The 17,440-nt window shown below is 47.0% G+C and overlaps 1 protein-coding gene across 1 annotated transcript in view; it reads left to right on the forward strand.

Annotated features, from left to right (window-relative positions):
- Positions 1-17,440, forward strand: part of LOC103119236 (protein kinase C zeta type) — an 89,494-nt gene that overhangs the window by 16,740 nt on the left and 55,314 nt on the right. Inside the window, exon 2 of the mRNA XM_060200791.1 lies at positions 5,680-5,953. Coding sequence (XP_060056774.1) covers positions 5,680-5,953 — 274 coding nt within the window. The remainder of the gene's footprint in view (positions 1-5,679; positions 5,954-17,440) is intronic.

The following is a 17,440-nucleotide window of genomic DNA, read 5'->3' on the forward strand; positions in this document are numbered from 1 at the left end:
TCATAATTTTGTAAATCAATAATTAAGAAAAAATTAAAGAAAGAGAGAGAGAGATAAGCTCAAGAACCACCCTGGCACATCAAGCTGTGGGGACTGAACTAGGAAACTCAGGCATGCAAATCCAATGCTCTACCAGTTGTGCTACTTCCATGCCATTGGTTTATAGCTTTCTCAAGATGTCTTCATCTGGCTTTGGTATCAGGGCTGTGCTCTCACCTAAGTAGAATGGACTAGGAAGTATTTCCTCCTCTTTAACTTCTTGGACAAGTTTGCAGAGGATCAGAGTTGGTTTTTCCTCAGATGTGTCATGGAGTCCTCAAGGAAGCAGTCCTAGAGCTCTGTATATTGGGAGGCTTTTTGTTGGAGTCAGCCTCTCTGCCTTCTCCTGAGCTCTGGGACTCAGCCTGGACTACACTCCCTGACCTCAGCAGTGAAGGAGCAGAGGGTTCAAGTCTGTTAATGTTTGCCCTCTGGCTCACCCTCCCTCACTGAAAATGTAGAAATGTCTTATCTCTTGCACACTGACCTTTGTTTGACCTGACATGCCCTTCCACCTGGGCCTTGAGTGGCTCAGCTGTGGCGGCTGTGACAGTCCCAGCTACTTCCCTCACCTGCAAGTGTCTCCCTGCTGGTGGTTGCACATCTGTGACCCTCCAATGCACACTTGGGTCACAGTTCCCTGACAGCACATAATGGTGGGGTGGGGGAGATAACATAATGGTTATACAAACAGACTCTCTTGCCTGAGGCTCCCAAGTTCCAGGTTCAGTTCCCTGCACTACTATGAGTGGGGGGGGGGGGAATGTTAGCATAATGGTGGTAACAGAAGGCCTACTTCTGAATTCAGGGCTACCTCCAGTGGAATGGTGTCTCTTCCATGTAGCCTGCTGCAGTGGTGTGGACTGTGCCTCAGGTCCCTTTGCTTGAGATGGCTGGTTGGGGTGGGGGTTGGGGGGCTGCTAGGACCTTGTGAGGACAGACACATTGGGAGAGGCTTGAAAGGGTAGGAGGCCATGTCCAGGCTGGAGTGGGGTCTGTTGTAGTCCAGCCCAAACACCTGCTGATTATCTGGAGGGATTCCAGACAGGCTTAGAACAACTCTCCTTTCTTAGCCTGGAGGCCAGAGGCATAAGTGAGGACTGGGGTGTCAGGTTCCTATGGAGGCTTTTTTGGGGTCAGGGCTCCTGCCCCAGCCTCAGCTTCTGTCAGTAGGTGCCTCCCTCTGTTTCTAGATGCTTTCCTCTGTCCTCCCTCATCTACTAGCCTCCTCCCTCCCCACAAGCCAGAGTCTCCACCTCTGATAAGACCTATAGTCTTTGGGCTTCCCTCCCCATACCCTTAACCCCATGATCTTGGTCTTATGGTGATCATTTTTAAAAAATCTTATTTTTTTTCTTTTCAATTTTTTTGTTATTTATTTTTCCTTTTGTTGCCCTTGTTTTATTGTTGTAGTTATTGTTGTTGATGTCATTGTTGGATAGGACAGAGAAATGGAGAGAGGAGGGGAAGACAGACAGGGGGAGAGAAAGACAGACACCTGCGGACCTGCTTCACCGCTTGTGAAGCAACTCCCCTGCAGGTGGGGAGCCAGGGCTCAAACCAGGATCTTTAGGCTGGTCCTTGCATTTCATGCCATGTGTGCTTAACCCTGGTAGTTGCGCTACTGCCTGACCCCCTAAAAAAAATCTTATTTAAGCTTCTCTTTCCCCTTCTTTCTTTCCTGTTTGTTTGTTTTCCTTCAATATGGTGAGAGCTTGAGTTTGAACCTAGGTTGTGCATATGACAAAATAGAGCTTTTTAAAAAACATTTTTATTAATGAGATAGAACAAGGGAAAGAGAATCAGAGCCTCACTCTGGTACATGCACTGCTGGGGGTTATACTCAGGACCTCATGCTTTGGTTCAACTCTTTGTGCACTGTGTCTTCTCCCTGACACTCATGGTGACCCTCCGCACATGCGGGCCATGTCTTCTGAGACAGCTCAGCCCTGTGGTTGACCACCCTCAGGTTCTACCACCTAGTGTCCTCGTGGGTTGGGGGGAGGAACACCGCAATGCTCAGCTATGAGGCCTATTCCTATGAAGTACTCAGTCCCAGGTGATGTTTTCTTGGGGGCCCTGTGGGGGGCCTGTTGCCCCATTAAGCTGCCTTCAAGTTGGGTCCACAATCAGGGTTCCAAGGGGAAGATCCCTGGGTGGGGAGGTGGGGGTGGGATCCTCAGGAGGGCAGGGGCACTTGACACAGGGTTCCTGTGAGAGGTTTGAGCTGGGAGCTTGTGGTCAGTGTTGATGACAGGAGTATCCCCTGACTGGGCCTAGTGGTTCTCTTGTGATGAGCCTAGCTGAGACACCCCATCTATGGAGCCCCCCCCCACAGGGAACATCTGGGTGCTGAGGACCCTGGGGTCCTGAGGCCCCCCATCACCACCTCGACTGTCACCCCATCTGACCCTCACTGCCTGGCCTGGTGAAGTCAGACTTCCACCAGGCTTCTCTTTCCTAGGCCCTGCCTCCATCTTCCTTGCTGGGGTCAAGGGGGGAGGGCAGTGGCAGGCAGGTGAAGCCAGCCTGCCTGTGCTCTGCTCTGCAGTACAGGTCATGCCCAGGCCATGACCCCACAATGGGGACATCTTTATTACCATGACTCCCCACCCTTCCCTATAAAAGGGAATAATAAGACTGTAAAATTGGGAGTGTTGGTCAAAGCTCTCAAGGCCAGACCTTGAGTAGATGGGATTCACTGTGTCTTATTTATTAATTAATTAATTTATTTATTTGTATATTTGTTTGTTTTTGACTAGAACGCTGCTCAACTCTGTCTTATGATGGACTTTGGAGCCTCTGGCATGAGAGTTTCTTTACATTATCATTATGCTATGTCCCCCGCACTCCCACTCTTGCTTTTGTTTTGCTTTGTTTTAAGATTTATTTATTGATAAAAGAGAAAGAGAACACCTCCAACCCCAGCACAGGCCCTGCTGCCTGCAGGTCTACCACACAGTCTCCTGGGCTGTAGCCAGTGGGTCTTAAAGACACGTGGTGGAACTTCAGGGAGCATAGACACTACTCTTCAACCCATGTAATCTTTGGGGACCCTTGGTGGGTATCACAGGACTGGACATTATGCAGCTAGGCAAGGGCACCCAGGGGGCTCAGGGGCTACCAGGCCTTTGAGATTCTTCTGTGGTGCCCCACTCCCAGCCACTTCCAGTGGGGATGATAAGCCATCATAACTTCTATCTGGGAAATAGCATTTTCACAGCCTGGGTTGTTCAAGGCAGGTTCTCAGGAGAAATGGAACAAAATCAATCTGGTGGGGTGTCTAGAGGAGGCCCAGTTCCCCTGGGCCTGGCTGGGCTCACCAGGTCCAAGTGAGCCTTCTGGGCTCCCCTGGGCTGGTTGGCCCAGAAGTTCAGAGAAGCAGTGACCTGAACTTGGGCAACTGGGTAGAGGGATTTTGGGAGAAGATGTAGCTCACATTGGCCCAGAACTCTCTTCTCTCTCTCTCTCTCTCTCTCTCTCTCTCTCTTTCTCTAACTACCACTAGGGCTCAGGACCTGTTCAATTCTCATCATTACTAGTGACTTTTTTCCTCTTTTAGATAGGTGAGAGGCAGAGAGGGATAGAGATGAAGAAAGAGGTAGAGGGGCTAGGCAGTGGTGCATCTGGTTGAGCACACATGTTACCGTGAACAAAGGACCATGTTTGAGTCCCCAATTCCTGCAGGTATCTGTCTCTCTCCCTCTATGTCTTCCCCATTCCTCACGGTTTCACTGTGTCCTATCAATTGAAATGAATGAAAGAGGAAGAAAGGAAGAAAGAAAAATGGCAAAGAGACACCTGCAGCACTGCTCCACCCTCTGCATGCACCTAAGAGATCAAACCCATGTCCTTTTGTATGGTAACATGTGTGCTCTACTGAGTGAGCCACTGCCTGCTCCTTGCCTGCCTTTCTTATGCTCATGCCTCCACTCTTTGGGACAAATGTGCCTGGAAGATGGCAGAGGTAATGTGGGCACTCTGACTCCTGACTTAGCAACAAGTTCTAGACAGGTGGGCAGGCTCCCTGTGCCTCAGTTTCCCTCTGTAAGAGGGGGTGGCATAATAGTCACTCCTTGGGACTGTGAACATTGAGTCCCACCTGTTGTCACCCAGTATTTATAGGTAGGTCTTTTGTTTTATTAAGAACTCAGGTTCAGGGAGTCGGGCTGTAGCGCAGCGGGTTAAGCACAGGTGGTGCAAAGCACAAGGACAGGCATAAGAATCCCGGTTCGAACCCCGGCTCCCCACCTGCAGGGGAGTCGCTTCACAGGCGGTGAAGCAGGTCTGCAGGTGTCTATCTTTCTCTCCCCCTCTCTGCCTTCCCCTCCTCTCTCCATTTCTCTCTGTCCTATCCAACAACGACAACAATAATAACTACAACAATAAAACCACAAGGGCAACAAAAGGGAATAAATAAAATAAATATATAAAAAAATAATAAAATAGAAAGAACTCAGGTTCATTCAGCTTTGTCTCACATTATTGGCAATGTACTGAAATAAAAAACAAAACGGTATTTTCACCTAAAATAGGCTTCCAATCCAAGGGAGCAGTCTGCCAATTGAGCCCTGAAGACCGGGGGGCATGAGGTGGGGAGGGAGGCTGAAAAGTGGGAGTCTGGGGGGTGGCAGGTGAGCTAGTCATCACCCATACCTCACACCAGACTCCCAGTGGACTTTCATTTGTTGAAGCCTCACATGGACAGGCTTGATTATTTGGTACTTTTTTTTGGTTTGTTTGTTTTCTTTTATTTGTGGGGGGGACACATTCACTGGGACCTCACACACATGATATGTCAGCATGTAAGACTGACATTTTTCAGTCAGACAGACAGGGAGAGACAACAAATACTACACCAGCACTATAGGGCTCACATGTGCCAAGGTTTAAACGTGGGACATACGCATTGCAAGGCAGGTAGGTCCCTAGGAGTCCAAGTCTGGTGGGCAGGAGGTCTGCCTCCTCATCCAGGTGGTAGATTAAAAATAAATTATATGTGTGTGTGTGTATATATATATATATATATATATATATATATATATATCCCCTGTGATGCTAAGAAACTCAGGACCTCATGCTTAAGAGTACAGTGCCATATCCACTGCGCCTCCTCCTCAGCTGCCAAGCAGCAGATATATGACCTCAGAGCCCCCTGTGTCTCCACACCCTCTGGGGACCTGATTGCAGGAGCCCAGAGCTTTGGCCACCAACAGGCAAGGACACTGCTGTGGAAGCCTGAGCCAGCTCAGGCAGTAGAAGCTGGGTCCCTGGTGCCCTCTGCTGAGTGGGGATTTGGGCCGGTATCAGAGGGTAGGGCGATCCCAGCCCCACTCCCACCCCAGCCCAACCTTGGAGGGTCAGTTCAAGTGCTGTGCTGAGTCCAGGGGTTAGGCCACTGCTGTTTTTCTCCTGCTTGGGGGTGACTGGAGGGGAATGGGCTAGGCTCTCCTTTTTCAACTAAGATGCCTGGTCATCCTCTGAGCCCCTAGACAGGACTGGCTGGGTCTCTTGCCTTAAACCAGGGGGTGAGTGACTGCAGCCCCCCTTCTTCAGCCGGCCTGCAAGAGGGAGGTTGTTGGCAGCAGGCAGGGCTTGTTATGCTGTGACGTCAGCTTGTACATCCAGGCCGGGTTTTAGCTGGTGCTGGGCTGCCGGCTGCAGCTCCCGGGGGAGCCGGGTACCACCCGGGCCTGGAGACATGAGGAGGCAGGGGCTCGGGAGGCGGGGGACCGGCTGGCCAGCCTCCCTCTAGAGAGCCATTCGCTGGTTGCAGGGAGTCCCCTGCCCATCGTGGGCCCGTGGAGCCCAGCCGGAGCCCAGCCGGAGCCCAGCCGCTGGGAGCGCCTGTCGCCGCAGGAGGATGCCCGAGCGCGGGGCGGCCCCTCACTAGGGCGGCGGCGGGAGGAGCCGGGTGAGCACTGAGGGGCGCGGGCCCGGGCGGTGGGCGATGGAGGTAGAGAACAGGCCCGAAGGCCAGGCGGTGGTGACAGCAGGGCCAAGTCCCCACACCGAGCAGGGATGCAGCTGCCTGGCCTCCCTCCAGCTCCCGACACCAGGTCTTAGCAAAACCTCCCCCACACCAGAAACACCCCAGTGAGCCTGCGCTGGGGGTGCTTAGAGGGACATGTATTCCCCTCAGAAAGACGGTATGTGGTCCTGGGACACCCGGGGCTCTGTTCCCCAGGTAGGGGCTGGGGCTGGGCCTGGCTTTCCACTCTGCACACCCAGCAGGTGTAGGGGTCAGGGGACACAGTGTGAAGGGGGGCATTTGAGGGAGGGCACCTGCTTCCTGTCAGCCCCTACCTCCCACTCCTTTCAAGGCTGCAGGGGTACCCACCAGCTGGACAGGAGCACAGCTCCCGCATCTGGTTCCTCACACTGATGGTTGGAGGTAGAGCTGAATGTGGGGGGAAAGGAGGATTTACGATGGAGGAGGGCATGAGAATGGGGGTGCTTTTCTGACGTCCATCTTGCAAGGTGTTTCTGTAGAAAAACAGCAGCAACAACCCCCAGGCTGGGTCTGGCTGGCAGAGCACAAACTGGGGAGGGGGAGGAGGACTCTGCAGAGCAAGGCCCCCCTCCCCCATGGCTGGGGCCTGTGGAGTTGAGGTGGGCCTGTATGGCAGCAGAAGCCAGGTCCACTCTTTGGCTGTCTATTGGTGCAGGAATGCTAGAGACCAGCGTGTCCTGCAAAGGTGTGTGTGTGTTTGTGTGTGTGTTTGTGTGTGTGTGTGTGTGTTGGGGGCTGCAGGGGTGTCACCTACATGTGTGGGTGCCAGGGAGCAGAATCAGCTGTGTCATAGTTTCACCATGCTGGTGCCAGGATTTTCCCTCCACATCATGTGCCTGAGTTGTACAGGCATCCACCCTCCACGTGTGCACACCTGTGGGGTCTCAGCAAAGCCTGAATGAGGGGGTCTAGCTGCCCAGCAACCCCCACCCCCAGAGCCAACCCAGCCTGCCAGTGCTGCCTGCCAGCTGGGATTTTCCCCAGCTTGGCATCCTGGCCACTTCCACATTGGGTTACCATGCTCTGGTCTCACTGCAACAGCACCCGTAGGAACCTTCCTGCCAGCCTCCAAAAGTTGGGAGCCCATGATGGTTACATAAGAAGCCATATGCTGGCCCTGGACCTCCCTCCATGTTCTGGGGTGCTGGGGAGCCAACCTACTGTCTCCACAGGCATGGACTCTTAGGGATCAATTGGTCCCAGGGAGTAGCCCCAAGCCCTGGTGTGTCCACCCTCAGCATGACATATAGGGGCTAACTGTGGGCCGTGTGTGTCGGGGGGGGGGGCGCCCCAACTTGCTGGATTGTTCCCTGTCTCTGCACTGCAAGTTGTCTGTTTCTCTGTTGGCAGACTGTAGTCCAGCCACACTGCCCTGCCCCAGGGTCAGACTATAGCCCCCTCCTCCCCCACCAAGGTTTAAAAGCTGGGGAACAGATGCTTCCTAACTGCCCAAGAGTGGCTGCCCTGAGCAGGGGGCTGCAGGGGACCCCTGTCTCCCTGTTTGGTGTCTCTGCTGTTCCCTCCATGAACAGGTTCATCTCCAGTCCACTGCCCTTTAGGAAGGCAGGTTGTCTCGGCGGGGGCAGTGGTTCTGGTGCTGGGTGGCAGAGAAGGTGGCCTGTGGTCTTCCCAAAGGTGGCAAAACAGACCCTGCAGCATGGAGCTGGCAGTTTATTTTTAGGGTTCTCCCCCATCAGGAGACTAGGACAAATCATTACATGGCTGCTTCCTCGGCCATAGCTCCCCAGGAGGCATCTTCCTGACCCCACCTGAGTGGAGGTGAGTGGCCATGCTCCCCAGAAAGGTGCAGACATGGGGCAGGAGGCAGGAGACTAAGTTGGGTATTGGGGTATTGTGACTGGCCTGACAGCTGTGACTTTGCTGGGGAGTGGGGAGACTGTGCCCCCCAGCTGGTGAGCAGGGCAGCCTACTTTCATCTTGTCTCCTCTGGTACTTTACCACATCTGTCCTTAGTGTTGATTATTTCCCTTTTTAACTAATTAATCAATTTTTAATTTGAAAGAGAAAGAGAGAGAGAACAGCTCTAAAGCTTCCTTCAGTGCATTGGAGGCTGGCCTTGAACCTGGCTCATGCACATGGCAAAGCAGCATGTTGTTCCCAGCAGCCTGTGCTCTGGGAGAGGCCCATGAGGAGGGTGGCCAGTGCCCCATCTTTCTGCTCATTGCACACTGGATGGCTTACCCTGGGGTGCTCCTCAGTGGAAGGGAGTGTTGGGAGCTGAAGCCAGGCTGTAAGGCCTGTCCTGTCTTGGCCATGTGGTCTGTGGAGTTGTGTCCTAAACTGTTTTCATAGCTCAAAGCTGAAGCATGACATACTTTGGTTTTAAGGTGTGGATCGTCCTGTGTGGTTGACAGGAGAACAGGTGTCCCCTAAACCACTCCCATGGACTGGGGTGCAGGGGGGGTGGCAGCAGGGAGAGTGCTCTGTGTCTGTCCCAGCATTTGTTCCAGCTGTCTAATGTCACTTACTGCTGTTTCTGGACTTTTCTTTCCTAGAACGATGCTTCTTTTCCCCACCCTTTCTGGAGCTCAGCTCACACTTTCCTATCCCCCTCAACAGGGCTAGGTCACCATGTATTGTTTAATCAAATATCTGCTTTATTCTAGATAATAGAAATATTCATGAGCCGCAATAACTGCCTTCTCTTATGTAACTGAGGTTTTCCCAGAATTAGTTCTTGTTCTTCGCCCCCCACTCTCCAGAGCCCTGCTCAGCTCTGGCTTATGGTGGCACAGGAATTAAACTTGGGGCCTGCTAACTTTAGGCATCAGAGTCTGATTGCACAACCATTATGCTGTCTCCCTAGCCTCAGGCTTTTAGTAATTGCTGAGATTATTAGTTTTTATTTTTATATAAATTACATATGTAAATCATATATGTTATATAAACACTGTATTATATAAACAAATTACAATTTTATTATTTATATTGTTATTATATGTTATTTTATTGTCAATATTTATTAGTGATTTAATAGATGCGGTAAGATTATATATGTTTTTTTTTTAACTAGAGCTTTGCTCAGCTCTGGTTTATGGTGGGGGTGGGGTGTTTTTTAAATTTTATTATTGATTTATAAAATTATGAGATAACATGGGTATAAATTCCACACCATTCCCACCACCAAAATTTTGTGTCACCATTTTCTCCATTGGAAACTACAGCAGTTCTCCCAAGGTTACAGATATAGGTTGACTATTATTTCTATAGCTATCTATCTCTTGTTATATATATTTGGCAATTTTTTATATTCCTGCCTCTATTCCTTTCTTTTTTTAATTTAATTTATTTATAAAATAGAAAATATTGGCAAAACTATAGAATAAGAGGAGTGAAATTCCACACATTTCCCACCACCAGAGTTCCATATCCCATCCCCTCCATTGGAAGCTTTCTGATTCTTTATCTCTCTGGGAGCAAGTACCCAGGGTCATTATGGGGTATAGAGGGTGGGAGGTCTGATTTCTGTAATTGCTTCTTCGATGGACATGGGCATTGGCAGGTTGATCCATACTCCCAACCTGTCCCTATATTTCTCTACTGGGGCAGGGCTTTGAAGAGGTGGGTTCCAGGGTACATTGATGAGGTTGTCTGTCTGGGGGAGTCAGGTTGGCATCATGGTAGCATCTGCAACTTGATGTTTGGAACGTGTATTCCTTTGCTTCCTCTATTGATGTGGGACTTGGTTCAGTAGTTCTTATAAAGTGGGGCTGATTGTAGCAAATTCCTTTAGTTCTTGAATAATTGAGAAAACCTCTATTTTTCCCTCATATTTGAATGATAATTTTTGCAGGATACAATCAATATATGTGGCTGGAATTCCCTCTCCTTTAGAACTTTGAATATGTCATTCCACTCTCTCCTTGTCTCTAGAGTTTGTGAAAAGAAATCTGATGAAAGTCTTATAGCTCTGCCTTTGTATGTAACTTCTTTCCTTTCCCTAGCAGCCAGCAAAAATTTTTCCTTGGGAGTCGGGCAGTAGCGCAGCAGGCTAAGTGCACGTGATGCAAAGTGCAAGGACTGGCTTAAGGATCCCGATTCGAGCCCCTGGCTCCCCACCTGCAGGGGAGTCACTTCACAGGCAGTGAAGCAGATCTGCAGGTGTCTGTCTTTCTCTCCCCCTCTCTGTCTTCCCCTCCTCTCTGCATTTCTGTCTGTCCAATGACAACATCAATAACAACAACAATAACTACAACAATAAAAACAACAAGGGCAACAAAAGGGAAAATAAATAAATAAATATAAAAAAATTTTTTAGAAAGAAAAGAAAAATCTAAGCTTTAAAAATTTTTTCCTTGTCATTTACTTTTGATGGTTTTACAATAATGTGCCTTGGCATTGGTCTTTTTGTATTTATAAATCTGGGTCATCATTCTGCCTCTTGAATGAGAATAAATAAGGGAAGTTCTCAGCTAAAATTGCTCTGAAAATGGACTCTGAGCCTTTGGCTTTGTCCTCCTCCTCAGATATATCTATCACTCTTATATTCGATCTTTTGATGGAGTCTGCAATTTCACAGAGAGTTTCTTCATTCCTCTCCCTCATCTTTGAATTGAGAGAGTGGGCTGACCATCTCTTCTAGATTGGAGATTATATCTTCTGGATGTGTGGATCTACTTCCTAAGCCTTCTACCTGGGCATGGATTGCAATTAGAGTGTCTTTTACTCCCTGGAGTTCTGACTGAAGTTCTTTCAAGATTTGAAGGTTCTTAGTGAACTCTCTTATAAGTTCCTCTCTTGTGTGTTTTAATTCCATAGTAACATGCTCTTTTAATTCTTGCTTAAATTCTTGGAGAGTCCTCATAATGAGCTCTCTGTAGTCTGTCTCTGAGAGTCTCTAAATCCGTAATTCCTTGGATTTCATCTGTTTAATTTCTGTCTGGCTGATATGGCATAGTTGGCTATTTCTGTTTCTCTGCTTGCGCATTTTTTTGTGCTGGTTATTGATGGCCAGCAGGTGGTGTTATTGTGATCTCTAGGTTTCTCTTGTTTGTATTATCTGCAGTGGTGTATGGGGTGAGGGGGGGGGGTGGTTGCTTTGGGCTGTCTTGTGGTCACAAATGCCCTGTTTTATGTTGTGTCCTTGCCTTAAATCCCCCTCCCTGTCAAAGATTGAGAGGTTTTAAGCCCCTGTTTCTTTTCTTCCGGCACTAGGAACAATGTTACTTGCTTGCTGGGCTTAAAGTGAAATCTCAAAAATGGCACTGCTCAGCTGCTCAGAACTCTGATTTGACTTTGCTGTTCTTCAGCCTATGCCCCTTTTCACTCCAACCACACACAAGCACCCACCTGAGGCTGCAGAACTTTCAGCTGTAGATTATTATTACTTCAGTTGGGTCTCTTGTTATATTTATTTGTTGTTTTGGGAGGAGAGGTGATTTGATCCCAGTTACTCCATGGCCATGCCTCTTGGAAGTCTTCCCCCACACACACTTTTTTTTTTTTTCTTACCAGAGCTTTGCTCAGCTCTGGTTTATGGTGGTGTAGGGGATTGAACCTGGGGCCTGGGAGCCTCAGGCATGAGAATCTCTTTGTATAACCTTTATGCTATCTTCTCTGCCTTACAGGGTATACTTTTACACCACACCCTACACCAAAATTTCTGTGTCCCCACTCTCCCAATGATGACCACCATAGTTTTCTTTTCTTTTTGCCTGCAGAGTTATCACTAGAGCTCAGTGCCTGCACTTCACTACTGATGGCCATTTTTTTTTTTTGATAGGACAGAGAGAAATTGAGAAAGGGGAAACAGAGAGTAGGAGAAAAAGATAGATACCTTCAGGCCTTCCTCACCACTCATGAAGCTTGCCCCTGCAGGTAGGGAGCTGGGGCTCAAACCAGGATCCTTGCAACTGCAACTTGGTGGCTAAAAGGTGGTAAGATACAAAGCAAATTATTCAATAAACAGGAACCCAAAAGTAGGAATATGAGCAGATGTAACTAGGGGTCTTCATGCAGGAAGAAAATAGGAAGCTTATTTTAGTATGTTTCATGTAGCTTATGACTTTAGTAAGTTTTGCCTGAGTCTGATAACTAACATGCAGATGGACTAAAAGTATTATCTGGAAATGTGTCATATTTGAGAATAGGGCTAGAAAGCTGGATTAGGATAGAAAGTAGCTATTTACCCCATCAATCTGGCTTAGGGCCCATATCTATTCATATTTAACACAGGACCCTGTGTAACCTCTGAGTCCCTGACATTCAGAGCTTGCATTCCATGGTCACAGCTAGGAACATTCTAGGCTGCACTCATTTCAGGACCAGTCTTCCTCTAGTGGCAGAGCAGATTGATCTAGCCTCCCTTCATAGAGTGGGGAAGTCCCTACCATTGCTGCTCTACAGTGAGGGCAAGGTACTAGAGAGGCCCACAAGAGGGCTTATGATGTTTGTTTGTTTTTTATTTATTTATTTTGTATTAGTGATTTAATGGGAACTAATTAGTTATTTTATGGGAAAAGTATATAAATACCCTTAACTGTAAACCCCATCTATCTGACCTAGGACCCATGTCTATTCATATTTATAGCACAGGAGCCTGTGTAGCTGCCCTGTCAGCCTGAGCTTGCATTCCCATAATGATGTTCTTAATGGAAGTGACCAGTGATGGTAGAGAGAAGAATCTATTATAGGTCTAGGCCTATCATATCTTCGTAGGAATCCAAGGATTCCCTGACTAGAGCCCCAGGTGATGGGTGACATGGTATTGACCAAAAAGGCCATCACTAAAGTGTGCCAGTCTCTTGCCCTTATCCAACTCTTACAGTCCTTTCTTTATCTGGTGAGGTTAGACTTTCTCCCAGTTGTTAAATTATTGAGTGTCATTTGTCGTATCCAAACTGGTATTGGGTTTATGGGACCAGCTTCAAGTTAGGGAGGGAATAGACCTAGGGTTTAAGTGGGATGTAAGTTAACCGTAAGTTTTACTGCATTTTACTTGTTTGACGATAGTAATGATAATAATGAAGTTGTTATACTGGACAATAATTGTCCTTTAGCATATATGTGTGTGTGTATACTTTTGCCAGTATATCTCTTGAACAACTGTATACAGTACTTCTTTTTTTAATATTTATTTATTCCCTTTTGTTGCCCTTGTTTTTTTATTGTTGTTGTCATTGTTGGATAGGCAGAGAGAAATCAAGAGAGGAGGGGAAGACAGTGAGGGGAGAGAAAGATTGGCACCTGCAGACCTGCTTCACTGCTTGTGAAGTGACTCCCCTGCAGGTAGGGAGCTGGGGGCTTGAATTGGGATCCTTAAGCGGTCCTTGCGCTTTGCACCACATGCGCTTAACCTGCTGCACTACCATCCGACTCCCACAGTATTCTTTTTTTTTATTGTTTATTTTTTATTTAAGAAAGGATAAATTAACAAAACCATAGGGTAGGAGGGGTACAACTCCACACAATTCCCACCACCCAATCTCCATATCCCATCCCCTCCCCTGATAGCTTTCCCATTCGCTATCCCTCTGGGAGCATGGACCCAGGGTCACTGTGGGTTGCAGAAGGTAGAAGGTCTGGCTTCTGTAATTGCTTCCCCGCTGAACATGGACATTGACTGGTCGGTCCATACTCCCAGTCTGCCTCTCTCTTTCCCTGGGGAAGCGGAGCTCCAGGGCACATTGATGGGGTCTTCAGTCCAGGGAAGCCTGGCCGGCATTCTGATGGCATCTGGAACCTGGTGGCTGGAAAGTCAGTATTTCTTCTAAAGATTATCAAGGGGGTGACATTGCTGTTACTGTCAGGAGAGATTAGGGGATGTCTCTTACTTTCTCTTGTGTATTTAATTCAGTAGATAAAGTGATTGAGGGAAGTGTAGTAGGGGGTAGGAGAGGAGGGTATCTAGGCCTAAGTAGTAAATATTTGATTAGACACTTTATGGTGTCTTCTTTAGGTCTTTATAAGATTTAATTTATTAACATGAAAGAGGAGGGAGAAAAGCAGAGCTTCACGCTGGCACATGTCATGTCAGAGGTTAAACTCAGGACCTTGCGCTGGAGAGTTCAGTGCCTTCTCCACTGTGCCACATTCTGGTGCACAGCCTCCAGAATCCCAGAACTTCTGGGTCTGCTCTGGAGTATGCCATCTCTCCAGGAGCCAGCATCCCTCTGCCTGGTGTGCTTGAGGCTCTGGGCCCTCAGCAACTTTCTCTGCTGATAGTTTGCTTGTGCCTCATGCCAGACTGTGTTACAGCTCCTTTCTCCTCTTCCATGTCCTGCCACCTCCTCCTGCTGCATGCCAGGCTCTACTCCATATAGCTCTGACTTAGAAAACTCAGATCTCACATGGTACCTGTGACCTAGACGACTCCTGGCCTAGCTCTCAGTCCCTTGTCCTCGGGCTGTCCTGTGCATGTCATGGAGGAGATCATCTATAGGCACCATCTCCCTGAACATGTTCCCATGTGCTGGCTGGCCACTTTCTTTATTCTGTTCAAGTTCCATGTCAGGCTACTTCCCCATTCTTATTTATTTTATTTTGGACTCTGTAAAATGAGAACATGATTCAAACAGAAAAACCAAATGAGAACATTACCTTTCCTCTATCTCTCTATTTTTTCTCCAGGGTTATTACTGGAGCTCGGTGCCTACACTATGAATCCACTGCTCCTGGTAGCTATTTTTTCCATTTTGTTGTTGTTGTTTGTTGGATAGGACAGAGAGAAATTGAGAGAGGATGGGAAGATAAACAGGGGGAGAGAAAGATAGACACCTGCAGACATGCTCCACCACTTGTGCATTGATCCCCCATGTAGGTGGCTCCAACCAGGATCCTTTTGTGGGTCCCTGCACTTCATTCACATTGTGTGCATTTAACCCGGTGCACCACAACCTGGCCCCCTCCTATATTTTTTATAATCTACATGCCCCAATTATTTCATATTTCCACTTAACCTTATTTATTTATTATTATTTTAATTTTGAGTTTTTTCTACCACATTAGCTATCCATAAGATAAGCCATTTTTAATTATATTTTATATTTTGCCTTTAGTTAAAGTCAAATCATTATAACATTATCTTTTTTTTATTTATTTATAAAAATGAAACATTGACAAAGCCATAGGATAAGAGGGGTACAACTCACACAGCAGTTCCCACCACCAGATCTCCGTATCTCATCCCCTCTCCTGATAGCTTTCCTATTCTTTAACCCTCTGGGAGTATGGACCCAAGGTCATTGTGGGATGAAGAAGGCTGAAGGTCTGGCTTCTGTAATTGCTTCCCCGCTGAACATGGCGTTGACAGGTTGATCCATACTCCCAGCCTGCCTCTCTCTTTCAGGGTGGGGCTCTGAGGAAGCGGAGCTCCAGGACACATTGGTGGGGTTGTCTGTCCATGGAAGTCTGGTCGACATCACGCTAGCATCTGTAACCTGGTGGCTGAAAAGAGAGTTAACATACAAAGCCAAACAAATTGTTGAACATTATATATTTATTTTTATAAAGAGATACAAAGACAAGAGCACTGCTCAACTCTGGCTTATGGTGGTACTGCGGATTGAACTCAGGACCTTGGAGCCTTAGGCATGGGAGTCTTTTGCAAAACCACTATGTTTTTTCCCTGCCCCCCCTTTTTAAAATTATTGTGTTTATATCTGACAGTAGAAACAGTAGTTTCTACATAACATTTCTCAGTACTCCACATAACAATACAACCCCCACTAGGTCCTCTGTCATCCTTTTTGGACCTGTAGTCTCCCCCACACAATGACACCCACCTCAGAGTCTTTTACTTTGGTGCAATACACCAACTCCAGTTCAGGTTCTACTTGTGTTTTCTCTTCTGATCTTGTTTTTCAACTTCTGCCTGAGAGTGAGATCATCCCATATTCATCCTTCTGTTTCTGACTTATTTCACTTAACATGATTTTTTTCAAGCTCCATCCAAGATGGGCTGAAAACAGTGAAGTCACCATTTTTAATAGCTGAGTAGTATTCCATTATGTATATATACCACAACTTGCTCAGCCACTCATCTGTTGCTGGACACCTGGGTTGCTTCCAGGTTTTGGCTATTACAAATTGTGCTGCTAAGATAATATGTGTACACAGATCTTTTTGTATGTGTGTGCTGGGTTCCTTAAGATACATCCCCAGGGAAGCAATTGCAGGATCATTGGGTAGGTCCATTTCTAGCCTTCTGGAAGTTCTCCAGACTGTTCTTCACAGAGAGGCTGGACCAATTGACATTCCCACTAGCAATGTAGTTGGGTTCCTTTGACCCCACACCCTCTCCAGCATTTGCTGCTGCTACCTTTTCTGATGTATGACATTCTCACAGGAGTGAAGTGATACCTCATTGTTGTCTTTATTTGCATTTCTCTGACAATCAAAGACTTGGAGCATTTTTTCATGTGTTTCTCGGCCTTTTGGATCTCTTCTGTGGTGAATATTCTGTCTATGTCCTCTCCCCATTTATGGGTGGGGTTACTTCTTTTCTTGATGTTGAGTTTGGCAAACTCTCTATATATTTTGGTTATTATCCTCTTGTCTGATGTATGGCATGTAAAAATCTTCTCCCATTCTGTTAAGTGTCTCTTGGTTTGGGTAGTGGTTTCTTTTGCTATGCAGAAGATTTTTAATTTGATGTAGTCTAATAGGTTTATACTTGCCTTAGTCTTCTTTGTAATTGGATTCAATTCATTGAAGATGTCTTTAAAATATATGCGGGTAGTCTGGGAGGTGGTGCAGTGGATAAAGCATTGGACTCTCAAGTATGAGGTCCTGAGTTCAGTCCCCAGCAGCACATGTACCAGAGTGATGGCTGGTTCTTTCTCTCTCCTCCTATCTTTCTCATTGATAAATAAATAAAATCTTTAGAAAAAATTAAAAATTTATGCAGAAAAGGGTTCTGCCAATATTTTCCTGTAAGTATCTGATAGTTTCTGATTTAACATCCAAGTCCTTGATCCACTTGGAATTTACTTTTGTGTTTGGTGAGATATAGTGGTTCAGTTTCATTCTTCTGCATGTTTCAACCCATTTTTTCCAACATCATTTGTTGAACAGACTCTGCATTTCCCATTTAATAGTCTGGGCACCTTTGTCAAAGATTAGATGTCCATAGGTGTGGGGGCTTACTTCTGGGCTCTCAATTCTATTCCACTGGTCAGTGTGTCTATTCATGTTCCAGTACCAAGCAGTTTTGATGACAATGGCCCTGTAATACAATTTGAGATCTGGGAGCGTGATGCCTCCAGTTTTGTTCTTTTTTCTCAAGATTGTTTTGGCAATTCTAGGTCTTTTCTGGTTCCAGATAAACATTTGTAGCATTTGTTCGATTCTCCTAAAAAATGTGGTTGGGATCTTGATGGGGATTACATTAAATTTGTAGATGGCTCTGAGTAGTATATTCATTTTGAT

The sequence above is a fragment of the Erinaceus europaeus genome, chromosome 10, assembly GCF_950295315.1.
Source record: "Erinaceus europaeus chromosome 10, mEriEur2.1, whole genome shotgun sequence".
NCBI lineage: Eukaryota > Metazoa > Chordata > Mammalia > Eulipotyphla > Erinaceidae > Erinaceus > Erinaceus europaeus.